Below are 27910 nucleotides of genomic sequence, written 5' to 3' on the forward strand. Positions count from 1 at the left end.
TATATCGAAAATCCAATATAGGATTCAAACTCCCAACCCTGAGATCTAGAGTTGCATGCTCTACTGACTAAGCCAGCCAGGCGCCCCTAAAGATTTTTAAAGATAGACCACTAGGGGCGCCTGGGTGGCGCAGTCGGTTAAGCGTCCGACTTCAGCCAGGTCACGATCTCGCGGTCCGTGAGTTCGAGCACCGCGTCGGGCTCTGGGCTGATGGCTCGGAGCCTGGAGCCTGTTTCCGATTCTGTGTCTCCCTCTCTCTCTGCCCCTCCCCCGTTCATGCTCTGTCTCTCTCTGTCCCAAAAATAAATAAAAACGTTGAAAGGAAAAAAAAAAAAAATTAAAAAAAAAAAAGATAGACCACTGATGGAAGTAATTACAGAAATGGAATTAATAGTTTAATATAGGATGCCAAATACATGGGAGAATCACCACTAGGAGAATCAGTAATGGAAATGAGTTTCCAAAACTCTCCTTCTCTATAGCACTCAAGTGACAGGAACGTGTAAGTCCAATACTGCTTAAAAGACAGGGATATAAAGTGGACAACCTTTCAAAATCCTTTTTCAACTCTACAATCCCCTCAATTATTAAGATACAAGGGAACTAGATTCAATCCAGTAATAATAAGTGCCATCTAATAATGAATTTATTAGACTGGTTAGCCAAGCCTCTTTGGCTGGCTATTGGAGAATATTGGCCTGGAATTGGAGAATAACAGCTTCTCCAAGATGTTCACATCCTAACCTACAGAACTTGTAATCATAGTACCTTAAATGGCAAAAAAGGACTTTGCACATGCAATTAAATTAAGGATTTGGGGATGATATTATTCTGGATCATCCAAGGGCCCCTAGAAGAGGGAGGCAAAAAGGCGAGTCAGAGAAAGAGAGGCAGTGACAGAAGCAAAGATCATAAAGAGAGAAAAAGATCTGAACATGTTATGTACCACCAGCTTTGAAAATGGAAGAAGGAACCATGAGTCCAGGCCATCTCTAGAAGCTGGAAAATGCAAGGGAAAGGATTTTCCCTAGAGCCTCCAAAAGAAACTCAGCCCTGCTGACACCATGACTTTAGCCCAGTAAGAACTACTTTAGACTTCTCACTTCCAGAACTGTACAATAATAAATTTATGCTGTTTTATGCCACCAAAGTTCTGGTTATTTGCTACAGCAGCAACAGGAAACTAATACCATGCTTCCTTAGCCAGCAACACATGGTAATCAAACTTACCATCTAAGAAAGAATGATCTCGAACAGTTTCTGCAGCTAAAACAGACTTCCCACAACCTGCCATTCCGTATATGATGACCCATCCTGGTTCACCATTTAGTTTGAAGAGGTTCTGCTGAATTGAGTTCACCAGTTTCTTCCTAGTAACAAAGACCACAGGCCTCTGTGGCACTCCACCTTCACACAGGACTGTCCTTACTGAAATCCAAAACAAAACAAGTATGAATGAACAGAACTTTGAAATGGTTACTTAGGTCATACCATAAAAGCCAAAGAAAGCAAGGCTGGGGCTTTAACCTCAGAACTTCCAAGAGAAGATGTGGCTAGCATACTAACCTCAATTTTCTGATTTCTCAGAACATAACAAAAACAAACATAGGCCTTTCAAGATGACTACAGATAATGGAAAGCTCCATCTGCATCTGCCCTTATACACCCTATTCCTCCTTAACTCTCCAATCTCTTTTTCTCATATTAAAGACTGGAAAGGATGGTGTAAAGGAATATGGAGTTCCTTTCAAGAACATAGATTTCTAAAGATTCTTATTCTTTCCTATGCATGAGCTCAATAAACACAGAACTGGAGAAGAGCTTAAATAAAAGCCTAAAAATTGTCTTTTTAATCCCTAAAAATGTGTATTGTTCCCTCAGCAGTAGACAGCTCCCTGGGCAAGAGGAAAATGTGAGTAAACATAGGTACAAGTAAATATATTTAAATTGGAAAACCTAACTATAATTTTTTCACATGCATTTTCAGTAAACCAGTCTCTTCAACAGACTCCATTTAAAATACGATAAAACTGCAGCAATGTAGCACTGTCATAGCAACGTGATATGAGATATAATGAATACAAACCATATGCAGTTATTCCACCAACTGAATCTTTGCCACCATTCGAAGAAGAGATGACAGGAATGCCACCATGAAGAAGGCCAGCAAGATCTTTATACCCTTCATGTATTAGAGCATTGTAGAATGATATGTAGGAATAATTATCTTTTTTAAGTATCATTTTAATTAGGAGAGCTGCTCGTTGCTGCTGAGTGGGCTAAAAAAAATAAGTAGTTTAGTATACTACAAAGAGTATGTTTGCAACATAAATTAGTGGAGACCAGTGCAAGTTCTGAAATAAATTTAAGAAAACTTTTTAAAGTCATCAAATAATTATATCAAACATTTTAAATAAAAATTGGAAAGAAAAAAAAAACTTTATAGCAAAGACTGCTTCAGAGGGCTTTACCTCATTTTTTACTTTTTCCTCCTCTGATACTGTTAAAACTCCATCATTAATCATACGATCCATGATGTAGGACGTTTTAATGTCCTTTTCCAGGGCTTCTCTATGTTGAAGCAAACAGTTTCGAGCTTTTGCATCCATCCTCTCTCAAATTTTTCTCTAAGCTGTCAACCATCAGCTATGGACAAAACATCAAAATTTTTGTCAGATCAATGAAGATATGAAAAGATGTGCAACATTACTGGTAATCAAGAAATAAAAGATTTTTTTTGGCAAAGATTTTTAAAACTGGACAAAACCCAACGCTTTCAAAGGTGTGAAAAAATGAGTTTTCATATGCACCACTTGAGGAGAGTACAAAATGGTTATAACTTTTCTGGAAGGCGATAAGATATAAAAGCATTTAAGGTAAGTATTGTCTCTAACCCAAAAATCTCACTTCCAGAAATTTACCTTAAGGAGACATTTACATACGTATGCAAAGATATCAAAAAAAAAAAAAAAACACAAACACGAAACACAAAAAAGAGTTAACAGAGCTGTGAGTTCAAGCCACAAATTGGGTGTGGAGCCTACTTAAAAAAAAAAAGTTAACAGAGAATGTTTGGGTAAGAAAAAAACATGAAAACAAAACAAAATTAAAAACAAAAAAGATGAGGGGCACCTGGGTGACTCAGCTGGTTAGACGTCTAAATCCTTGATTTCCACTCAGTTTGTGAGATCGAGCTCTGTGTCAGGTTCTGTGCTGACAGCAAGAAGCCTACTTGGGATTCTCCGTCTCCCTTTCTCTCTACCACTCCCCAACTCGTACTCTCCCTTTCTCTCAAAATAAATAAACATTTTAATAGACACACCAAAAAAATGAAAACAACCTAAATGCCTACCAAGTATGGATTTTAAAAATTAGAGTATGTATGTAAAGTGGTATATTATACAACCATTTAAAACAAAACATCTCTATGGAGTATCTGGGTGGCTGAGTTGGTTAAGAATCGGGACTCTTGATTTCAGCTCAGGTCATGATCTCACAGCTTGTGAGTTCAAGCCCAGCCACCGGCTCCACATTGACAACACAGATGCTGCTTGGGATTCTCTGTCTCCCTCTCTCTCTGCCCCTCCCCTGCTCTTTGTCTAAAAATAAACAAACATTTAAAAACAAAAAACAAGACACATCTTCACGCACTGACATGTAAAGATGTTCACCACAAACTGATTAAAAAAATGAGATACATGATCCCCAAAACAGCACAAAATATGTGTTGGTATCATATACACATATTGGGAGATGTTGGAAAGTCTACTCAACGAAAAACATTTTGGGTTACTTCCAAGTAGCAAGATTTGGTGCGTTTCCCCTTTTTCTTTTTTGTACTTTTCTATATAGTCTTAATTTTTTCAATACACATTATCATTTTTACAATTTAAAAAACTTCTTAAAAGGTGCCTGGGTGGCTCAGGTCATGGTCTTGCAGTTCGTGGGTTTGAGACCCATGTCAGGCTCTGTGCTGAAAGTTCAGAGCCTGAAATCTGCTTCAGATTCTGTCTCCCTCTCTGCCCTTCCCCTGCTTGCACTGTCTCAAAAATAAAAATAAAACATTTAAAAAAAGAGTTAAAAAAAACTTATGATTTTTATAAACAGTGATCGTACTAAAATCCTAGTGTTTAGAAACTTGTATTAAACATTAAGACTAACCACAGCATTGTTGGTATTGAGCATTAGTTCCCACTCAAGGTGAGTGTCAGCTCTAGATCTTCATCTAAAACATATTTCTCACATGCTTACTCCACTGATGTTTTGGCTGTGCTAAGTATGACAAAGCAACAGAGAATATTCTTTGGTGTCATTCCTTGGATTAAGAGGACACAAAAAAAGAATATTCTTTACAGTATAATATTCTAAGTTCCTACCAACTTTATTTCAGATACAACACAAATTTTTCCATGGGTATAAAATCCAGATCAGAATGTTTGCAAGTTTTTAAAACATTAACAGAACTCTATCCAATGTAATACAGTGAGTGTCTAAATATATTAATTTATTGATTCAGTAAACATTTGAGCCCCTATGTGCCAAGCCCTGAAGTCTACAGAGATTAAATCATATCCCTGAAGGAATTCACAATCTAGTGGGAGAGAAAAATTTAAAGAGATAATTAAAAGACTCACAGAAGTTTTTTTATTTTTTATGTTTTTACTGTTTATTTATTTCTGAGACAGAGCACGAGTGGGGAGGGGCAGAGAGAGAGGGAGACACAGAATCCGAAGCAGGCTCCAGGCTCTGAGCTGTCAGCACAGAGCCTGACACGGGGCTCCAACTCATGGAATGCAAGATCATGACCTGAGCCCAAGTCGGTCACTCAACCGACTGAGCCACCCAGGCGCCCCTTAAAGAGATAATTAGAATGTGATGTCCTAAGTGCAAAAATACAGGTAAGTACAAATCATTTGGGGTGCACAGAGAGGAGGGATAATCATTAAGTGTCAACAATGACTATATACTTTTAAAGTCACAACTGTGGCACTTGCAACATAGGGAAATAGAGCATGTGCCTATACTTGGCAAGGTTCACCTTGACATCACATGTCCAGCATGCTAATGTCCAGTATTAGCATGAAACTGAATAATACAAAGTTATGATTGGAATAAAGCTATGATATTTTTTAAGCATTAATAACATTTTATGATCTCAATTTAAACATAAACGTCCCCTCTGGGGCCTGGGTGGCTTAATCGGTTAAGCCTCCGACTCTTGGTTTTACCTCAGGTCATGATCTCTCGATTTGTTAGTTCGAGCCCTCATCCAACTCCACACAGACAATACAGAACCTGCCTGGGATTCTCTCTCTCCCTCCCCTCCCCTGTGTTCTCTCTCTCTCTCTCTCAAAATAAATAAACTTTAAAAATTTTTTGAACATAAAACGTCCTTAATTTTTAGTTAATTTTTTAGGTTATTTCGAATTGCTAAGCAAATTGGCAACCTGAAACTAATTTCCAACTTTACCCATCCCCATTATGTAAATTTTAAACACGTTTTTAAACTCTGCACAAATCATAATATTCTGAAAAAATTCAGTGTCCCACTTTTGTAACCGCATCAAAATGTAAAAACAAACTCTTCAAAGATGTTAAGTAGAAAGAAAGTAAAGGGCAATTTCATCCAGGAAACCTGTAATAGTTGGCTACTTCCTCTCTCAGTAATCTCTCTTCCTGGTACAGGAGCAGGATGGTTACTAATTATTCCTTGTCCCAGAATTCTGCGTCCCTGAAATCGGCTACTGAACCTCCAAAGAACCCAGCTCGGGCAGAAAAGCGAGGCACAAACTTACCCAAACCTGTGTACCATGGTCTTACTGGAAAGAGCAGCCCTGCGGGGACAGACTGGGAAGTCAAGGTGGGGGTGGCGGTCTGGGGAGGGAAGCAATGGGGGCTTCCTAAAAGGAATGTAGGGCGCGGCGCGCAGCCCCGGGGCAAGTCCGGGCCTCACAGGTGCCTACCAGAGCCTCCGTAGCCCGGGGCGCCTGAATGAATTTCTAGCCCCCCCCCCCCCCCGCCCCATCCCCGGGGACCTCTGATTGGCGGAAAGGTAGATGTCACCCCCGCAGGCCGACCACACAGGCCCGGGGCGCCGAGGTGAACCCGGGTCCGAGGGCCGCCCTCTGGATGGACCCCACCCCAGACACAAAGGGAGGAGGGCCACTCGGGCAGTCGCTCTTTCCCTTCAGCGGAGCCTGGCGTCCCTTCGGACGCCGCCGCGGCTTCAAGTCCTCGAGGGTCGCTGATGGCAGAGACTCCTCACCTTCTGCTCCCTCGCCCCCTCAGGCCAGAAATACAGCATCAGCGTCCACTTGATAACTCCTCCTCTTCGCCTCAGAACCGCGGAGCAGTCAAAGCCCGCTCCGCCCGCCCAGCCCGGACAGCGCGCGCCCGCGCACGCAAATAAATAACACTCCGAGCGCCGAGAACAGTACGCCTCCGCGCGCGCTTAGTGGCCGCGCGCGCCTAAGGATGCGTCCTCCGCCCCACCCTATGGCGGGGGCGTGGCTAAGCCACGGGGGCGCGCGCTGCCCCTTCCCGCCCCCTCCCTTCGGGGCGCGCCGCGCGCGCCCGGAATCCACGATTTCTTCAGGTTTGTGGCATGAATGCTGAGGAAAGGGGAAATAAGGTCACCAGGTGCCTTAGCTGGAGGAACTAGGGGGCGGGAGGCTGGAGGAGTCTGTGAAGCCGGAGAACGGCCGGGAAAGGAGGGGACAGGTTTCTGGGCGGCGCTAAGTCCAGGAGGGGCGCGGTCACCGCTGAGGCGTCCCGCTCACCCAGGGTGAAGCTATCTTCTCTGGGTTTGTCGTCCTCCGGACCTCCAGACATGTTCGAGGTGAAGAGCCGGAAGAAGTCGGGACCCAAGGGAGCCCCCTCGGAGCCGGGGAAGCGGAGCGAAGGTGGGAAGAACCCCGAGGCCCGGGGCGGTGGAGGCGGGGGCTGGGCGGACCCCCGGACCGGCGTGAGCCTGCTGTCGCTGGGGACGTGCCTGGGCCTGGCCTGGTAAGTGGACGCGAGGCCGCCTGGGCCCTGGGTCCGGCCTCCGACGGTCGCCCCGCTCTTCCCTGGGCGCCGCGCGGTTCAGCATCCCGCTGACCTCCAAACCTCAGACCTGCGGCTTCGGTTCCTCTGCCTCAAAAAAAGGACAGCCCAACTTTTTTTTTTTTTTTCTTTTTTTCCTTTTCGCTCGTTTCTTCCAACTCATTTTTACTTTGTATTAGTAATGTGCCCTGATCACTCAACTGGAGTTGAAACTAAGGCCTGGGAACCAGTCGGCCATTTCTTAAGAGATGCAGATTTGGCCAAACTTTATTAAGCGCCTGCTACGCGTCGAAAGCTTTTCCGTTCGTGTAACCCACCATTTCCTGTCCGCTGTACATTTATTTGTCTTGGACGCCGTTGCCCCACCTTCACCCCGTAACTGCCTAATGGCAGGGTTTGCAACCGTTAAAGAAGTTATTATGATCTCAGGGCAACAAGCGGTTAATGATAACCTCAGAGTTTGGAGGATTTCTCATGTGTTGATCATCGTTCATGCGTTATGAATTTAAGGTGTATTCCTAAATTCCAGATTGAATTTTACTACTGTGAAATGACAAAAGTGTAGTTCTGGTGTTCACCGAAAACTGAACATCTATAGTTTTTAAACCAAGCAAATAGCCATACATTGTTATAAGAAAAATGAATATTAGAAATAACCTTAAAACCAACTTATTAATTGTATTTTCCCCATTTTCTTGAGGAATAACCTGTTTCATCTTAATAACAGGACTGATGCTTTAAATTAAAATTTCCTCCACTTTTAATTGATTTTTAAAGTATTTAGAAGATAGTTATTCATCTTCAAGAGTAAAAGAATTCTAGAAGGGACCCTGGATGTCCTTTAGACCATTTTTGATGGTACTAAATTTTGAATTATACTCTACTGGTGACTGAGTTGAAGTTAAAAGATTTGTTACAATAAACTGACTGTTATTGAATGTGCTCTTTAAAAAAAAAAGACATTCATCTTAGCAATATGATATTTTGTTTATGTAATATTTTGGTTTTAAAGACTAAATTTACTCTTGTAAATAAACTGCTCTTATGTCTTAAAATACATGACTCTCCCGCGCCTGGGTGGCTCAGTCAGTTGGGCTTCTGACCACCACTCAGGTCGTGATCCCCCAGACGGTGGGTTCCAACCCCAGCGTTGGACTCTGCTGGCAGCTCAGAGCCTACTTTGGATTCTGTGTCCCCTTTCTCTGTGCTCCTCTTCTCTCTCTCTCTCTCTCTCTCTCTCTCTCTCTCAAAAATAAAAACATTAAAAAAAATTTTTAATATAAATAAAATGCATGAATTTCTTTAGGTAAATAAGAATCCTTTTTTACTGAGAGAGCTATTCAGTAATAGGCTAAAAGATACAGATCTTTCTTGACTTAGGATGGGATTACTTCCCAGTGAGCTCATGATAAATTGAAAATATCATAAGATGAAAATGCATTTAATGCATCTCACCTACCAAGTATTATAATTTAGCCTAGCCTGCCTTAAATGTGTTCAGAATGCTTAACATCAGCAGACACTTGAGCAAAATCATCTAACAAGCCTTTTTTGTAAGAATCGAATATCTTATATAACTTAATACTGAAAGTGAAAAAACACAATGGTTGTACTTGAATCAGTTGTATACTCTCTTAGTCACATGGCAGACAGGGAGCTAAGGCTGCCACTGCCTAGCATCAGGAGAGAGGATCCTACCAAGTCGAGGATCAGGATCACATTGCTAGCCCAGGAAAAGGTCAAAATTCAAAGTACAGTTTGTATTGAATGACCAAAAAGTCAAAAAAATTTAAGTCAAACCATTTTAAGTTGGGGATCATCTGTACATGTTGCTTCCTTCTCTCTGAAACCTTATACAATTGGTTTTAGTTACTGAATTTATTCTCATTAATTATCCAAAGACCCATATTCATATAAGACAAATTACATCATAAAATGTTCAACTTTTCAGTAATTTGGTTACTATTCTGGGAAAACACACTAACAAATCTATAAAGGAAAACTTGAAAGGTAGACACTTTAGTGCAGGAACTTACTGTCAGTGCTCACAATAAAGACACAAGTTACATTCAAAATTTTCACTAACCTCATTTTTCATCTTTTTTCCGTTGTTTCTTTTTAGTGAAGTTTTATCTGAAAGGGTTATACTCTTAATGCCTTGATTTTCAAAAATGGAATATGGTTACTATTTTCCTGAACATTCAGTATTGTGCCTGAAAATGAAGCTGTAGTATGAAACAGGAGGCTAAGTGGATACTGACCGTGGTGGCCCTGGAACTCCCTTTCTTGCATAAGGTCCATTATAACAGCTTCCTTTGCTTATTTGCCTCTTTTTCATTACTAAGTTGAAACAAAGCCAGAGAAACCCTGTAAGTCCTCAGTCAGCTATCTGCCACCATCTAAGATTACTAAAGGAGCTACATAGAATCAACACCCTAAGGAAATGAACACTGTTTTGTGCTACTGGGCCCTGAATCTGAGGTGTCTGTAGACAACAATAGATAGATGAAGGAGTTGAAGAACCCTTTTGTAAGGCCAACACTAAAGTAGCCAATTAACCTGGGTCCCTTTCTTCTGTATCTTTTCCTATATGATAATGAGAAGAGGCTGAAAAACAGTAAGGGTGTTCTTCTCTTCCTGTAAGGGGTCTAATCCATCCATTCCATTTTTCATTTACTATAAACCCAACCCTGGTTTCAACAGTGAACAGATGTGGAACTTCCATCAACTGTAAGCGGTGGAGAAAGCTGATCCTTTATACTACTATAGGCTTGTCATAGGGATGAAAAGCAGCTCCACAAAGCAGTCTGAAAGAAAGGGCCAGCATATAAGAGAATAGCTGAGAGAATGCAGTAGTGTCCTAACTGCATAAATTTATAGAGATTAAATTCTCTACAACAATCTTATGAAGTCACTTTACAGATGAGACTATAACAAAGATAAATAACTTGCCCAAGATGATTATACAGCTAGTAAATAGCAGAGCCAAAGTTGCTCAGCTCCATACCTTTTTTTTTTTTTTTTTTTTTTTTTTTCTGAGAGAGAGAGCATGTGTGATCAGGGGAGGGGCAGAGGAGAGGAAGAATCCCAAGCAGCTCTGCCAAGCCTGACATGGGGCTCGAACTCATGAACTGTGAGATCGTGACCTGACCCAAAATCAAAAGCCAGACACTCAACCAACTGAGCTACTGAACCAGCTAGGTGCCCCTCAGCTCCATACTTTTAACCAGTATGATATGCTGTTTTTTGATACTAATCCTTTAGAGGCCTAGATCCTAGAAATAAAAATCCCTAGTCCAGAACTATTTATAGTCCTTTTCTAACTAGAAGCTATAGCCCTTAGTAGACCCTGTCTGTCTCATCTAAACTGAAGAGGATTGGGAATAAGGGGGGCCTTGAACTTCTGTTAGAATACGCCTCTGACAAAGCCCTTTGGACACTACTCTGGATGCCAATTTCAAAAATTTAGTTTTTCAGGATTGAAGCTACTTTCTGTCAGCATTGACTTCTAGAAAATCATCCTTCTCCTTAATGTTAAAATGAGTTAATATTTATAAATCATTTTAAATTTTTTAATGTTTTTGTTTTTTGTTTTTTTTTGAGAGACAGAGTACAAGTTAGGGAGGGGCAGATAGAGAGGGAAACAGAATCTGAAGCAGGCTTCAGGCTCTGAGCTGTCAACACAGAGCCCGATGCAGGGCTCAAACTCATGAACTGTGATATCATGGCCTAAGCCAGTCAGATGCTGAACCAACTGGGCTATCCAGGCACCCCTATGAATCATTTTAGAATAGTGCCTGGCACATCTAAGTGAAAAATAAAATAAATGTATTTTAACTCAGCACCATTCAAACCACTTTTCATTTCTTCATTACTAGCACAAAATCAGCTTAAAAAAATTTTTTTATGTTTTTATTAATTTTTGAAAGAGAGAGAGAAACAGCACGAGTGGGGGAGGAACAGAGAGAGAGGGAGACACAGAATTCGAGGCAGGCTCCAGGCTCTAAGCTGTCAGCACAGAGCCTGATGCAGGGCTCAAACTCACGAACTGTGAGATCATGACCTGAGCTGAAGTCAGACGCTTAACCGACTGAGCCACCCAGGCACCCCATCCTTATGCTTGTTTTTACTTACATGCATTATTATTCATATGTAGCAATGGTCTTTTTTTTTTTAATCCGTTGAAAAGCTAGCCATGAAAAAAAAAACCTACAAATTATCATCAGAGATATTTGCACTAACATGACATAGTTTTCTCCAAGGTTTTGCTTAATATTTTAATGTTAAAGAGAAGTCCAGAAATAGCCAGCATTAAAAGTTTTAATAAAATGAAAAGTGCTATAATGTGTTATAGTAGTGGATCAACCTTCACAAAAGTCTCTTATAATGATTTTATTCTGAATAAACACATGGATCTACAGGATAAATCCCTGTAGTAACACTGGAGTAAAGGATGATAAAACTAATCTCTGAAATTAGACTTACTTCATTAGTGTATTCTCCATCCTTGGTCTCTGTCTGATCTCAGTAAGCCTATACTCTGAAAAGAATCTCTTAAAATCCAAGAATGAAACAGCCAATATAAAAAAGAAGTCTATACATTCATCTTTGAAAATTAGGATAATGGCATTTTCTAATAACCAGAAATTTATTTAAGTCATACTGGGGGGGGGGCGCGCCTGGGTGGCTCAGTCGGTTAAGCGTCCAACTTCGGCTCAGGTCATGATCTTATAGTCTGTGGGTTCGAGCCCCGCATCGGGCTCTGTGCTGACAGCTCAGAGCCTGGAGCCTGCTTCCAATTCTGTGTCTCCCTCTCTCTCTGCCCCTCCCCTGCTCATGCTCTGTCTCTCTCTGTTGCAAAAATAAATAAAAACATTATAAAAAAAAATTTTTTTTTTAATGATAAGTCATACTAGGGGGGTGCCTGGGTGGCTTAGTTGATTAAGCGTCCAACTTCAGCTCAGGTCATCTCATAGTTTGTGAATTGGAGCCTCACAAACAGAAAGCAGGCTTTCTGCTCTCCCAGTCCATTTTGGATCCTCTGTCCCCTTCTCTCTGCCCCTCCCCCCCATAAACATTTAAATAAATAAATATCATATTAGGGACACTTGGATGGCTCAGTCGGTTGAGCAACCTGCTCTTGATTTCGGCTTAGGTCAGGATCTTACAGTTTCACGGGTTCCAGCCCTATGTTAGGCTCTGCACTGACAGCATGGAGCCTGCTTGGGAGTCTGCCTCTCCTCTGCCCCTCCCCTGCTCGTGCTCTGTCTGGCTCTCTCAAAATAAATAAAAACTTTAAAAAAATAAAAATAAAAATCATATTAGCACATAGGAGGAAAGTCAGTCTATACTAATTATGTAACCTGGGCTTACTCAATTCACTGTTATCTCATAGGACAGAGATTAGCCATCATCAAAAGAAACTTATTTCATTCAGTATTGTAAACATTTGTTCAAAAAGCAAAAAGTTCATTTTAGTTTTGGACAGTTTTATAGCAAGTTAGCCTAATAATGACATTTATGAGTCTGAAACATCACCTTAGCAATGGTACGCAAACCTCAGAAGTCTTTCATCTTTCTTTTGAGTTTTGGGATCTTTAAATGTTTGTCTTTCAATGGAAGTCAATTTCATAAAACACTATCAATTAGTAGTTCTCAGCTTGACTGAATACTCAGATAATCTGGGGAGCTTTGAAGATTTCTGATATCCAAGTCACATCCTACACCACATAAGTCAGAATTTCTGTGGGTGGGATCCAGGCATGAGACTTTTTAAAAGCAGACAAGTGACTCCAATATGTAGCAAAGCTTTTGAACCACTGGTCTATGTACTATGATTTAAGTATTTTCTTCATATGGTTCTGCTCCACTGCTTTTTGATGACTCAATAAATAACACAAAGAATTTTAACCGCTGCTTTTTCTGAGCCCAAAGAATTGAGTCAAAGTAGATGAACCACAATGGTATTAGATCCAAAGCATTTCTTTTGTGTTTGCTTATTTCAAGTCCTATACAAACTCTATTTATTGTTTTTAAGATTTGGGTAACTTTTTTATGCTTCTACCCTTTGCTACTTTTATCAGATGAAGAATACAATCCAATTTTAAAATGGCATCTATCTAAAGTACACTTATATAGAAAATAAAGTACACCTATATGACTCGTAGTGTTGAGTATAATTAATTGTAGAGCTCATACTCCCGGCATTGCGTTATATCACCACTTTGACAATGACTTCTGTTTTCATAGTTTTAACTATTGTTATTTTGCGACTTCTAATCATCATCTCTCTGTCCTATTCCAATTTTATTTTCTTTTCTACATTTTAGTTTAAAAATACCTTTTTGGGGGTTTGTCTGGGTGGCTCAGTCGGTTAAGCGTCCAACTTCAGCTCAGGTCACAATCTCACAGTTCATGAACTCGAGCCCCACGTCGGGCTCTGTGCTGATAGCTGAGAGCCTGGAGCCTGCTTCAGATTCTGTGTCTGTCTCTCTCTCTGCCCCTCCCCTGTTCACTCTCTTTCTCTCTCAAAAATATACATTAAAAAAAATTTTAATACTTTTTTTATACAGGTAACTCTTCTACATTTCAGTATGAAAACACTTATTTTCTAGATATTACCCATATATAGCCTTGAGAAAAATAGTAGGGATCCCATATCTTGTTCTAGATAATTCATCGTTTCTTCCTCCAAAATATTTCTTGTGCATACAACTATCACACCATCTCACTCCTGAACTTAGACTTGAACAGGAATAGTTTTCACTTTCTATTAATTTGTTGAAATAAACTACTAAAGGCTGTCACCACTCATACCAGAATTTATGTTGTCCTTACCAGAAGTATAAAATGTTCCTTCAAAATTCAAACTTGGGGGCCTGGGTGGCTCAGTCAGTTAAGCATACGACTCTTGATATCAGCTCAGGCCATGATCTCAGGGTTCATGGGATCAAGCCCCAAGTCAGGCTCTGACTTGTACGTGCTGACTTGTGCTGACAGTATTGAGCCTACTTGGGATTCTCTCTAACCCTCTCTCTCTCTGCCCCTCCCTCACTTGTGCACACACTCACAATAAATAAATAAACTTTTTTAAAAAATTCTAACTTAAATGGATATAAATTAGGAGGTAGTGAATTTTTTTTTTCTTTTCCAGGTTTGTATTTCAGCAGTCGGAAAAGTTTGCAAAGGTGGAAAGCCAATACCAGTTACTGAAAATAGAAACCAACAAGTTCCAAGGACTTCAAAGTAAAATCAGTTTAATTTCAGAAAAGGTAATTATTAATTGTCTTATTTGGGAAGATTTTCCCATTTTTCTTCCCTACTACCACACTTCTACCCCAGTTCATAATTTCCTTTTTCCTGCCTTTTAGACCATTACTGTCTTAACTCTCACTGGTTTTCCTACATCATTACATTCTCCCCTTCAATCCAATTTAGACTCAGATTATTTTGAAAGGAAAGGATTTTTTTTAATGTAATATATGTTACTGTTTAAAAAGACCAATATTCTTATATTGATATGACTCCAAATTTCTATTTAAGTGTCTAGGGCACTGAAAATATAATTGTTTTTAGGTAGGTACAAAATTAGAATAGGAATGGACTTTTTGGGCAAAGATCCATCAGTTGCTCTTTTTTTTCTTCACTTTCCAGCTCGTAAATTTACATACATCTGCATATAATAATGACTAATATAAAAATAAATATTGATTCTGTAGCCAAATGAAAATTAAAATCCATGTGTATGTTGTGTTTCTTAAACCTGCAAATGCAGATGCATTATTGCTGGAATTCTTAGATATGTGAGACAGATAAAAAAATTTTAACTGCCATGCTTCTCAGGAGAAGTCAGCTGCAACCAATAAAGCATCATGGAGGTCTTGTCTGGCTAACAGAAATCAAGCTATCACTGGGAAACATGCCTTCTTTGTTCATTTATTCATTCACTAAACCTTTACTTATGTCATAAGGTAGACAAGGACTTGTGCTTGGCACCAAGGTGAACAAGGATTTACAAAATAGACAAATGAAATGGAGGGTCTGAGTTCCTGCAGCCTCGTGCACAGAATTAGTATATAATCCCCCAGAAGAGAAAAGCCATGGATGAAAATTATACACCTCTCACATATGTCAGGGGATTCCGTAGAGGGTAAGCTTAGGGGCCTTGGAAAGAAACTGCATAGGACTGCAAGAATGGGTATTTTGACATAGGGCTCAAGTTAGAATCTGGTTGTACTTGTTGGGGCTATAAAATTATAAAATATGTAATGGGGCTCGAAACCACGAACTGTGATATCATGACTTGAGCCAAAACCAATTAGATGCTCAACCAATTGAGCCACCCAGGCACCCCTGAAAATTTTATTTTTAAGTAATGTCTACACCCAATGTGGGACTCGAACTTACAACCCCGGGATCGAGAGTTGCATGCTCTATATATGTATATATATATGTATACACACACACACACACACACACACACACATATATTTATAGAAAACAATTAGAAAAATTATGGGGGAAAAAAATCCCAGGAGATAGGAACTCCATGTACTTAAAAGCTATTGAAAATAAATTTTGAAGAAAGACTTCCTTTTTAAGTGAAAAATTTGGTGGCAATTAAAATGCTTTTTGAGGCAGATTTTTAAAATATCATCATGGGATCCAAGAAATATTCAGTCTTCGCAAAACTCTTTCTCTCCCAGTCTTCCCTAGGAGTAGTTCAACAATAGCTGCCTTTTCGCAAAGCTGGTCCTAAAGGCCAGCATAATCAGTAGGAGGGGAAAACAACTAGATGTGGGCTCTCATCACAACTGTGTGACCTTGGAAAAATCACTTTAACTTCTCTTGGCCTCTATTTCATCTATTCTCATTATATGAGAATAACAGGATTTTTATGAGGATCAGATGTGATAAAATGTATATGCAAACTTTTGTAAACTTTAAATAGTAATAAATTTAAGGTATTAAGCCCTTTTTCAAAAAATATGAAAAAACTATTAGGATACATTGACAGCCCCTAAATGCAAATTATTGTAGCATGCTAAACACCATGTATTTTTAGATTAAATCTTGAGACCTTTACTATGGTGAAAAGTTGATCTTGTACTTGGTTGGGGTCTACTGGGATATAGTGCGTCCAGATTACAATGATGGTCTGATAAATAGCCTAAATAGGAAATTACCTTTGGTGAAGATAAGCTTACCTCTTCAAAATGCTGATATTAAGACAACTAACAGTATTACTGATGTACAAATATTTCTCAGAATTAATTTCTAGGGGCGCCTGGGTGGCTCAGTTGGTTAAGTGTCCAACTTCGGCTCAGGTCATGATCTTGCGGTTTGTGAGTTCCAGCCGCGCATCGGGCTCTGTGCTGACAGCTCAGAGCCTGGAGCCTGCTTTGGATTCTGTGTCTCCCTCTCTCTCCACCCCTCCCCCACTCACGCTCTGTCTCTGTCTCTCAAAAAATGTATAAATGTTAAAAAAAATTTAAAAAAATTTTTCTAAAGGATCTTGTATTATAGCTACATGTGTACATTAAAAATAATTTTTTTAAAGATCTTATTTTTTTTTAAGTTTATTTATTTTGAGATAGAGCATGTGAGCAACGGAGGGGCAGGGAGAGAGGATCCCAAGCAGGTTGTACACTGCCAGCACAAGAGTCCAACATGGGCCTCGAACCCACGAACCGTGATATCATGACTTGAGCCGAAACCAATTAGATGCTCAACCAACTGAGCCACCCAGGCACCCCTGAAGATTTTATTTTATTTTTATTTATTTATTTATTTTTTAATGTTTATTTATTTTTGAGACCGAGAGAGACAGAGCATGAACGGGGGAGGGTCAGAGAGAAAGGGAGACACAGAATCCGAAGCAGGCTCTAGGCTCCGAGCTGTCAGCACAGAGCTCGACGCGGGGCTCGAACTCACAGACTGTGAGATCATAACCTGAACTGAAGTCGGACGCTTAACCAACTGAGCCACCCAGGCGCCCCTGAAAATTTTATTTTTTTTTTTTTTAATTTTTTTTTTCCAACGTTTATTTATTTTTGGGACGGAGAGAGACAGAGCATGAACGGGGGAGGGTCAGAGACAGAGGGAGACACAGAATCGGAAACAGGCTCCAGGCTCTGAGCCATCAGCCCAGAGCCTGACGCGGGGCTCGAACTCACAGGCCGCGAGATCGTGACCTGGCTGAAGTCGGACGCTTAACCGACTGTGCCACCCAGGCGCCCCTGAAAATTTTATTTTTAAGTAATGTCTACACTCAATGTGGGACTCGAACTTACAACCCTGGGATCAAGAGTTGCATGCTCTATTGACTGAACCAGCCAGGCACCCATCAAAATAAAACAAGGCTTCAGAATGGTTTTATTATATTTGGTCACACATTGTTCCTAGCTTTCACCTGGGATTGCTTCAGATCTTGACTGGGTAGGCCTAGAAGGTTTATGGCCATTCTTCCTAAATATCAACAAACATGGTTTTTATACCATAAGTTACAGGGGCTACAAAAAAGCATTAGACATGCTCTCTTCCCCAAGGAATTTAGAAGCTTTCATATCTTCACCTAATAACATCAGTCTGTTGAAGAGTCAGATTTCGGAGTCACTTCTAAGCCTTTCCTCATTTCAGACTGCTGATCTCCCCTCAAAGCATCCATTCTCCCCATGCTAATTCTGTCATGACACGAATCATAATCTATTGTCAGTTTTTGTTGTCATTAATTTGCCTCCTTTACTGCTCTTTAGAGCCAACACTGTGTTTTTTATCTCTATACCCCTGATGCCTAATAATGGAACAGAGGATAATCAAGAAATCTTTTATTTTTTAAGTTTATTTATTTATTTTGAGAGAAAGACAGCATGAGCAGGGGAGGAGTAGAGAGAGAGAGAAAATCCCAAGCAGGCTCCGCACTGTCAGCGCAGAGCCCAACGCAGGGCTGAAGCTCACAAAACTGTGAGATCACGAGAGCCAAAACTGAGAGTCGGACGCCTAACCGACTGAGACACCCCGATGATCAATAAATCTTAATAGATCTCCAGAATGTGATGTAAAAGATCCAAAGTGCTGTCTCCTCTGTCCTGTTATAAAGTCAGGAACCATATTATGTCTATATTTTCATACCTAGTGTGTAGCACGAGGTCTGGCACAGAGCAAACGCTCAAAAATTAATTATGTGTGCTAAGTACCAAACAGGTGTCAAATTACACAACACAATAGGTGCTCCAGGAGTTTGGTCTGTCAGGGCTAGGGCTGTGGAGGAAGGAATGCTGCACTGAGGGGTGAGATCTGGTCTGAACCTTAAAGGAAAGACAGAACTTAGCTAAGCAACAAGGAGGGAAGAATAGCATATAGAGATAAATTTAGGACTTTATCACATTAGAAGTATTAGGAAACATTGTGGGTTTTTTAATGTTGTACCATCATGTTCATGGCAGTTTTTAAAAGCTTAATTTGGCTCTAGTGTGTAGGATGATTTAAAAAAGTAACTAGAAGCAGACATTAGATAATACTTCTGGAATATTTTCCTTGATCATTGAAGTCTGGTTTTGGTGCCCCATGTAAGTGCTTCCATAATTCTTCCCCTGTCATAACACACGTAGACTTGGCTTTCTCCTCTATTAAACTAAGCTGCCTAAGGGGAGAACCATGTCTTTTATAGTATTATGTCTTCAACACTATGCTGAAATATTTAATAAGTTAATGATCATTCTAGACCTTCCTGTAGTCTCTAAGGCTGTTATCTATACGTAAGTTTAGACTAATAGAGGTCTACAGCTTGACCCGTCTCTATTCTAGGCACATATGAGGAGATGCCAGAAACTTTACCACAATATAGATACTTATTAGCACAGATTACTATTTGATGTGAGTTGCCTCACTGAACATGATTTTTATTCATTTTTGCCTTTGTTATAGCTATAAGATCTGATTCTGGTACCTTCTCTGTAAGAGGTCAGTCAAGACATTTTCAGGCACAAACTCTTCCAGAATCATAGAACTTAAGAAATAAATCTATGATTAACTAGAATTCTATGATTAACTAGAATTCTGTGATTAACTAGAATTAACTAGGTTACAGTTTCTAAAAAAAGCCAAATAACTTATAAAAATGACAACTAGGTTGCTCTCGGAGTAAGAAAAGAAGGAAATGTGATATACTTCAGGCTTCTTTGACATTATTTCTTTCTTGAATATCCTTCCATGAAAATGTGGAAATATTTAGATTTATAAATTCAGGTGTATGTTTTTCTACCATAGTGCTAATCTATCGCATTTATTTAAAATGTTTTTCTGTCATTATGCTTCTGATATAATTGGATATCTTAGACATATTCAGAATTTGAACTGGGGGTGTGATTGTTAAAGTGTGTTTCCCTAATATAAAAGTTATTAAGTAGCTTTGGGAATTGTTTTGTGTTATAAATACAGCTTGAGTCTACTGAAAGTATCCTGCAGGAAGCTACATCATCCATGTCCTTGGTGACCCAGTTTGAGCAGGAAGTATCCAGCCTGCAAAGTACCATGCATGACATTCAAAATAGTGAAGAGCTGCTCACCCAAAAGATGCAAAGCCTTAATGAGAAATTCCAGAATGTTTCAGATTTCTGGAAAAGAAGCCTAGATGAAATGAATGTTAATACAGACACTTTCAAATCAGAATCAAAACACATACATTCTCAAGTTACTGTCCAAATTAACTCAGCTGAACAAGAAATAAAATTGCTCACTGAAAGGCTAAAAGATTTGGAAGATAGCACACTAAGAAATATTAGAACAGTAAAAAGACAAGAAGAAGAGGATCTTCTGCGAGTAGAAGAGCAGCTTGGCTCTGATACAAAAGCAGTTGAAAAGTTAGAAGAGGAACAGCATGCTCTCTTTGCCAGAGATGAAGACCTGACTCATAAGCTTTCCAGCTATGAACCCAAAGTTGAAGAATGCAAGACACATTTGCCAGCAATTGAAAGTGCTGTTCGCTCTGTTCTCAGGGTCTCTCAGGATCTGATAGGGACAGAAAAAAAAATAGAAGACTTGACTACTCAGATGTTTAATATGGAAGATGATATGCTGAAAGCAGTATCTGAAATAATGGAGATGCAGAAAACCCTTGAAGGAATTCAGTATGATAATAGCATATTAAAGATGCAAAATGAACTGGATGTTCTAAAAGGAAAAGTTCATGATTTTATGGTATATTCAAATACAAGAGAAAAGGGAACTTTAGAAGAATATAATCTAGAAAATAAAGGAATTGATAATGATTTTTAAATGCACTACATTTATTTTGATGACCATATTGTTATATGTAAACTTATTGTTTCCATGCTTTTATGTTATTTTGATATGCCTCACTTTATTCTACATTACCAGCAAGTAAGTGAGATATTCACACACTTGGATTATCCAGATAATCAAAGCTTACCCTTTTAAGCAATAAAATTTATTTCATTTTGGCCATTTTAAATAGAAATATTTCCAAAATAACTTCTCTACTTTTTTAAAGCAATATACTTAATATTTTTAAATGATTTTCTAATAATTAATGGGCATTACTGTGAATTTCACCTATTATATTGGACCCAAATATATTAACATGGCTAGAAGCTATTGAGGAGTATTTCCCTTCTCACTAAATGACCCTAGTTTGCTATATTTTCAAACCTTATGTCTATTTCTTATACCTTTATTACCACCTAAAGATGCGACCCATTGGCCCGAGGTTGGGTGGGAATGTGCCTGCCCTAATCAGTTCTGCATTTCCTTTGTAATTTACTGCAAGCCAAGATCCAGGCCACCAAGTGCATAGGGAATTTGTCTAAAATGAAAAATAAGATGCCCAAGGAGGAACTTAAGGTGCTTTGCTATGGATTAATATGTAGTTTTTGAAAACTGTGGAGCCTGGGAAACATTTTTACTTTTTATTAAGGTTCTAAAATATGTTACAGATACTTGTAAGAATTTTTAAATAAGAGTAAATATGGGGGTGCCTGGCTGGTTCAGTCCATAGAGTATACAACTCTTGATCTCAAGGTCATGAGTTTAAGCCCCATGTTGGGCATAGGGATTATTTACATTTTTTTAATTAAAAAAAAAAAAAGTAAAGATGTTTCTATTGAAGTTTTTACCCTATGAATTAAGTGTGTATCCTCTGAAGTATGGACTGCTGGAATATCTTTGTATACCTGGGCTTTGTTTTTTCAAAGGTTCTATCTGTGTTACAGACTCTTGAGTTTGCTAGATACATGGTCTCTAGATAAATTATTTTATCTACAATAAAAATATACCAATACACCTGTGGCCTATTTTAAAGAGGAAAAAGCAACATAATGAGAAATTATGGTAACTATAAGGTAATTAAGCATATGTCATTGTTTTAAAGAGCTCCCAAACTACCCATGCCAATTTGTTTTACATAGTGATTTTATTTTATTCTAACTCATATAATGGAGTCATAAGAAATAAGATGTAGACATACTGAGATGTGATTAAGGGGGGATCTAGTCAGATTTTTCAAATAATGATAATCGGAAAATGTTCAGGGTTGGGGGAACACATAAGACTCTTATTGGTGACTGATGTATCAAAGTGTCCAAGCTTGGCATTGAAAACTGAGTCAATTGCATGTGGAAGGAAGTACTATTCTTACTTGTGTATTCTTGCCAATAACCAACTATAGTCCCAGTTTTATTATGTAATATCAGTGGAATTAAACACAACTTGAGGGGCACCTGGCTGGCTCACTTGAAAGAGCATGTGACTGTTGATCTCGGGATTGCGAGTTTGAGCCCCATGTTTGGTGTAGAGATTTTTTTAAATAAATTAAAATATTAAATAAATTTTAAAAAATAAGTTTAAATGCATGATCATAGTTATAAAAAATAAACACAAAGAACTTGAAAGCAGTCAATTGTGAAAAGTAGTTGTGGTCAGGTAGTTTTATTATGTAAATTTGCACATTTTTTTAAAAATCCCAAACAAGTTCTATTTTGGGTTTAGGAGGTCCTATGGTAGACAGCCATGGGTCATAAAGATAAGCCTGAAAGAATGCTACTATTAAAAGCATAGCATTAATTTCTGGAATCTTAACATTAAATCCCTTGACTTCTGAATGTCTTAAGTTCTTATCTGTGTGCACTGACAAAATTGTTTTTGTTTACTTTTATTTTAATGCTAATAAAATAGATTCTGAACTTCACTAGAACTTTGTTATTTCAGCTTCCAACCCAACATGTCAGATGTGATCTTCACTTTTATTTATTTATTTGGCCTATTACCATATTTGATACATCATTATTAACTTGTATATACCATAGTACTGGTTACAGAAAATGAATGGAAACAAGATGGCCATTCTGTTCTATAGTGACAGTTACAAGGGAATCAAAAACTGCCTTTCTCTAAGTATTTCACGAGAAAACTATTGCATACATGTATATGCATATTATGTACATGTGCATATGTATATTTTCCTTTATTCAGTTTTTCCTCTAAAAACCTGTCAGATTTAGATGTACCTGATTTGTCTTCTGTTTCTTACATTCATTTATATAACACAGATCCTTGAAATTTCAAGAACTTCCTGTGTATCAAATATTAAATTATACTGTTAGTCTTTCCTTTAAGGAAGATTACCATATTCTAAAACACATTTTTGTATCTTTGTAATTGATAACAAATTTTATATCAGTTAATTTCTGATAGAGTACTGGGTCCATTTTTTTAATTTAGTACAAGTAAATCACTGTTACAAAACAAACACCTAATTTTTTTAACTTCTGGATGCAAAGTTTAAAAATCTATTTATGGAGTGCCTGGATGATTCAGTAGGTTAAGCGTCCAACTCTTGGTTTCAGCTCAAGGTGTAATCTCATGGTTCATGAGTTCGAGTCCCCTGTCGGGCTCTGTGCTGGCAGTGCAGAACCTGCTTGGGATTCCCACTCTCCCTCTCTCTCTGCCCTTCCCTCACTTGTGTGTGCTATTTCTGTCTCTCAAAATAAATAAACTTAAAAGAATCTATTTATGTTGGTTAAGCATCCAACTTTGGCTCAGGTCATGATCTCACAGTCCATGAGTTCGAGCCCTGCATCAGGCTCTGTGCTGACAGCTCAGATTCTGTGTCTGTGTCTGTGTCAGATTCAGATTCTGTGTCTCCCTCTCTCTACCCCTCCCCCATTCATGCTCTGTCTCTGTCTCAAAAATAAATGTCAAAGAAAAAAATTAAAAAATATATATTTCCTTAAATTTTGCCTAATGATTGTAAGCTGTTGACTAAGTGTACTTTTATATTTTATAATGAAAAATAAAAATGTTGATTTATTATCCATATGGTTTAATGGAAAACTAGTAAGATACAAAGTCAATGGCATTATTTTTCATCTTAACCTGATTACCTTTCTATGAATCTATAATCGTGATCCAAGATTAATATGTCATTAAAAATAATGATACTGCAAATTCACTAAACACATGGAAAAAACTCATTTCTCTATATACTTACTTCATATTTGCACAGGTGGCAAAAGCTCTGCAAATTTGCCCATCATCTGTTTTGTTTTGTTTTTTTTAGTTCAGCTATAAAGTATTAATTTAATATGAATCAAAATGCTCCATCGCAGCTTTCACAGCAAGGGAGGAGAGAACTAGCATTTTGAGTCTATTATGTGTCAAACGCTGCTAGGAAGTCTATGTTCATCATTGTCAACAGTAACAGCTCTGTGTATTGAGTACCTACCATGACCCATATTATCACTACTTCCCACTACAACTTTGCTAGCCTTGACACCCATTATTCAAATGAGGAAATTGGGGCTTACCAAGGTTAGAAAACTTGTAGTCACACTGCTACGTCTGTCTAACTCCAGAAGCTACTGACCTCCCACTATACAATGCAACCTGCTACTGTTCAATCAATGGGGAGAAAATCACAAGAAATCTGCTATCAATAGAACCATCTTGAGAATTTAAAAAATTAATTCTGCCAAATGTGTCTCTTCCATGTCACCATTAAACAAGACTGTAAGTCACCCAAAGGTTGTAACTATGACCTAAAATTGTTTGGGCCTTGGGCATAAGAAGGAACTGATAAATGTTTAGGCAAGAGTGGGAAAGCGAGATGGAGAAAAAGCCTTAGGCCAGAATCTTCCAATCTAGGCTCTGCCACTAACTGTGTGTTCTTGGGCACTTTATTTGGGGGCTCAGTTTTTTAATTTGTAAAATGAGGGAATTATATCAAAAAATCTCTGGGGCGCCTGGGTGGCTCAGTCGGCTGAGCGTCAGACTTCGACTCAGGTCATGGTCTCACAGCTCGTGAGTTCGAGCCCCGCTTGGGGCTCTGTGCTGACAGCTCAGAGCCTGGAGCCTGCTTCTGCTTCTGCTTCTGTGTCTCCCTCTCTCTCTGCCCCAAACCACTTGCATTCTGTCTCTGTCTCTCTCAAAAATAAATAAACATTAAAAAAAAATTTTTTTTAATCTCTAAGACCCCTTCTGTCTTTACATGGTTTTAAATTTTAGAGATTAATAAAATTTCCAGGTCCTTTAGTTACAGTTCAAAGATCTTTTATCAAAGTTTTTGGAAAACCAGTTGGACCCACATCATTCCCTTGAACCATGTTGCTCCACTTGCAGATTGAGATAATACTGACCATTACAGGACAGCATCTAGCTTAGTACCTTGCATATATGATAGGAATTTGGTAAATATTTAAATTTCTGACTGAATCTTGTGAATCTTTTTGGTAGACTCTCCAACTCTTCTGTCCATTCTAGGCAAATAATTTAAACAAGCCCTAAGTAATTCTAAAAACAATTTGGTGAAACAATTTCAAGACTATTCCTACACTGTGTTCAGTTAATATGTTAGTAAAGATCAATAGAAGTTCATGATAAATTGCTTTTATAAGCTATCAAGTGAAAGAGAGCCTTACTAGCAGTTTCTTAATGATCTGATCCTTATAAAAATAAAGTTCTGGAGCGTCTGGGTGGCTCAGTGGGTTAAGCATTTGACTCCTGATTTTAACTCAAGTCATGATCTCATGGGCTCCTGAATTTGAGCCCCATGTGGAGCCCCTAGGTGGGCTCTTCCCTCACAGGGTGGAGCCTGCTTGGAATTCTCTCTCCCCTCACTCTCTCTCAAAAATAAATAAATAATTAAAAAATAAAGTAGGCTCTTTCTGAGGACTCTTAACTGTGTAATGCTGGTAGGCTACATTTACTCTACCAGAGTAGATATGTTAATAAATAATAACCTAATAATGAAATAGAAGAAATAAGCCATCTACTTTCTTCACCCTTTGGAGGCTCTGTTTCAGCAAATACACTTGCAAAACCTTTCCCTTAAAAAAAAACAGTGCTTTTGCAATCACTACTTGATTTCCTTCTGGTTTGTGGTTACTCTTTAATGTCACACCAATAATAACATTTTCACATTCTAACTTCACTACCAAAAAATATTTTGGGCCATCTCTCCCCACCATTAAATAACATAGCATAAACCTACTGAGGAGAAAAGTCCTAAAATATGTTTTGAAATCAAACATATGGGCAAGGAGGGGGAATCACTACTATGAGTTAACTATTCTACATTTCAGCTTGTCATAGCTGCCAGGCAGTTATGTGGCTCAAAATGTTCATCAACTAGGGGTTGGATGGGATGGGGAAAAGATGTTCAGCAACTAATGTATCCAAGTTAAACCAAAATGACAATTTATAGATATCAGTATTACAATGGATGGTGGGGAGGGAGGATGGCATGGAAATATACAAAAGTTGAGAACCACTTGTATTTGAAATCACAGGATTTTAGAACTTTGGAGATAGTTTTTTTATTCTCTGGTTGTTTTGCTTTTTACATATCTATCCTCTGCTAAACTGAGTTGAGGTCACAACCCAAGCTGTACTCATCTTTATGTCCCTCACACTTGGTATGCCTAAAATACTAGGAATTTAAGAATTAGTTAATTGAATTATTCATGGATAGATACCCCAGGAAATTATTCATAAAAGTAATAGGAGAGGGGAACCTGGCTTTTTCAGTTGGTAGAGCATGTGACTTGATCTCTGGGTTGTAAGTCCAACCCATGTTGGGTGTGGAAATTACTTAAAAATAAAATCTTTAAATGTAATAGGACAATAAAGATATGCATATGGAGTCTTGGGCATTGGTCCATTCTAGCACTTGAAATAGCTACAAACTTATGTTTCAAAAATTATGGAGGCGCATGGGTAGCTCAGTCAGTTAAGCATCTGACTTTAGCTCAGATCATGATCTCGTATTTGGTGAGTTCAAGTCCCGCATAGGGCTCTGTGCTGGGCGTGGAGCCTGCTTCAAATTCTGTGTCTCCCTCTCTGCCCATCCTCACCTCACTCTCTGTCTCTCAAAAATGAATAAACATTAAAAAACAAAATAAATAGCACCTAAAATTTAAGTTGAATTTTAAATATTAAGCTTTTAATCAAGTTAATTATTGTGGTGTTATATTTTCTTATAGTGTCAGAAGTCTGAAGCTATCGTGGAACAGTGGAAGTCTTTTCAAATAATTGCCCATCTAAAGCGTCTACAGGAGGAAATTTATGAAGTGAAAACTTGGTCCAACAGGATAACTGAAAAACAAAATATACTGAACAACAATTTGACAACTCTTTCTCAAGATGTAACAAAAGTAGACCAAAGTACAACTTCTATGGCAAAAGATGTCGGTCTCAAGATTACAACTGTAAAAACAGATATACGACGTATTTCAGGTTTAGTAACTGATGCAACATCATTGACAGATTCTGTGCAAGAGTTAGAAAATAAAATAGAAAAAATAGAAAAAGATACAGTAAAAAACATAGGTGATCTTCTTTCAAGTAGCATCGATCGAACAGCAATGCTCCGGAAGACAGCATCTGAAAATTCACAAAAAATTAACTCTATTAAGAAGATACTTTCAGAGCTAAAGAATAATTTCAACAAGCACACAGATAGGTTTTTAAGCTTAGAAAGTGACAGAGCTAAAGTTATGAAGACCGTGACTTTTGCAAATGATCTAAAACCAAAGGTGTATAATCTAAAGAAGGACTTTTCCCGTTTGGAACCATTGGTAAATGATTTAACACTACGTATTGGAAGATTGGTTACTGACTTACTACAACGAGAGAAAGAAATTGCTTTCTTAAATGAAAAAATATCTAATTTAACAATAGTCCGAGCTGAGATTAAGGATATGAAAGATGAAATAACACACATTTCAGATATGGATTAATTTGAAATTATTTAGATTAAACTGAAATAACTTTTTTAATAACATGACCTTAGTCATGTCATAAAAATACTTATGACTCAGAAATAATGAAATTTTGGAGCAAATATCATTTTGTATTTGATTTGTGAAACTCAATAAAGGAAACCTCATTTAAATGGAGTTGAGAGGCCAGAAGGGGGAGTTCTCATGCCGTACAACTCCTTGCAGCCCTTTGCCAAACAGGAAGAAGCCTATACTTGACTACCCCAGCAGGAGGAAGGAACATTTTCTCCCTGAGGCAGCAGCCCAGCCAGTGAGAGACTGTCACAACTCAATCAATGAGAAGCCACCACATTTCAAACTCCCAGGTTACTCCAATGGACTATTTGTTTATAACAATCCCTCCCAACAGCTCCCCTTCCTCTATAAAAAGTAGTCCTCTCCTTTGTTCTCCAGGATTGCCTACCGTTTTGCCATAGCTTGCATGTCCCAAATTGCAATTGTTATTCCTGAATAAACCCATTTTGCTGGTGAAATAGCCGGCTGTTTTAAGGTTAACGGATTCTGTTTTGTACAGTAAAAACAAAATATTTTAAAGGGTTGAGCACTTGATTTTCCAAAATTAATATGCTCATACA

At 38.5% G+C, this 27910-nt stretch overlaps 2 protein-coding genes across 7 annotated transcripts in view; one reads left to right on the forward strand and one right to left on the reverse strand.

Annotated features, from left to right (window-relative positions):
- Window positions 1-6430, reverse strand: part of APAF1 (apoptotic peptidase activating factor 1) — a 96146-nt gene extending 89716 nt beyond the window's left edge. For 2 of the 5 annotated variants that reach the window (XM_040491139.1, XM_040491138.1), the window contains exons 1-4: window positions 6266-6424; window positions 2472-2646; window positions 2087-2279; window positions 1231-1428 (exon numbers count right to left, since the gene is read on the reverse strand). In XM_040491139.1, the coding sequence (XP_040347073.1) occupies window positions 1231-1428; window positions 2087-2279; window positions 2472-2609 (529 nt within the window). In that variant the 5' untranslated portion in view covers window positions 2610-2646; window positions 6266-6424. Of the gene's footprint in view, window positions 1-1230; window positions 1429-2086; window positions 2280-2471; window positions 2647-5795; window positions 5817-6265 lie in introns of those variants that run through there. The other 3 variants (XM_040491136.1, XM_040491137.1, XM_040491140.1) reach the window with 3 other exon arrangements.
- Window positions 6431-6509: 79 nt separating this feature from the next.
- IKBIP (IKBKB interacting protein) lies at window positions 6510-27830 on the forward strand. Of its 2 annotated transcripts, XM_040491141.1 has the most exons (4): window positions 6510-6595; window positions 6784-7005; window positions 14198-14315; window positions 19483-22246. In XM_040491141.1, exons 2-4 carry the CDS (start codon window positions 6830-6832, stop codon window positions 20317-20319), a joined length of 1131 nt encoding a protein of 376 aa, XP_040347075.1. In that variant the 5' UTR covers window positions 6510-6595; window positions 6784-6829; the 3' UTR covers window positions 20320-22246. The 2 variants fall into 2 exon arrangements, with proteins under 2 accessions (XP_040347075.1, XP_040347076.1); XM_040491142.1 differs by lacking the exons at window positions 6510-6595; window positions 19483-22246 and adding an exon at window positions 26538-27830 and having other exon boundaries at window positions 6648-7005.
- Window positions 27831-27910: the final 80 nt, after the last annotated feature.

The sequence above is a fragment of the Herpailurus yagouaroundi genome, unplaced genomic scaffold, assembly GCF_014898765.1.
Source record: "Herpailurus yagouaroundi ecotype Mexico unplaced genomic scaffold, PumYag 182, whole genome shotgun sequence".
In the NCBI taxonomy this organism is placed as follows: domain Eukaryota; kingdom Metazoa; phylum Chordata; class Mammalia; order Carnivora; family Felidae; genus Herpailurus; species Herpailurus yagouaroundi.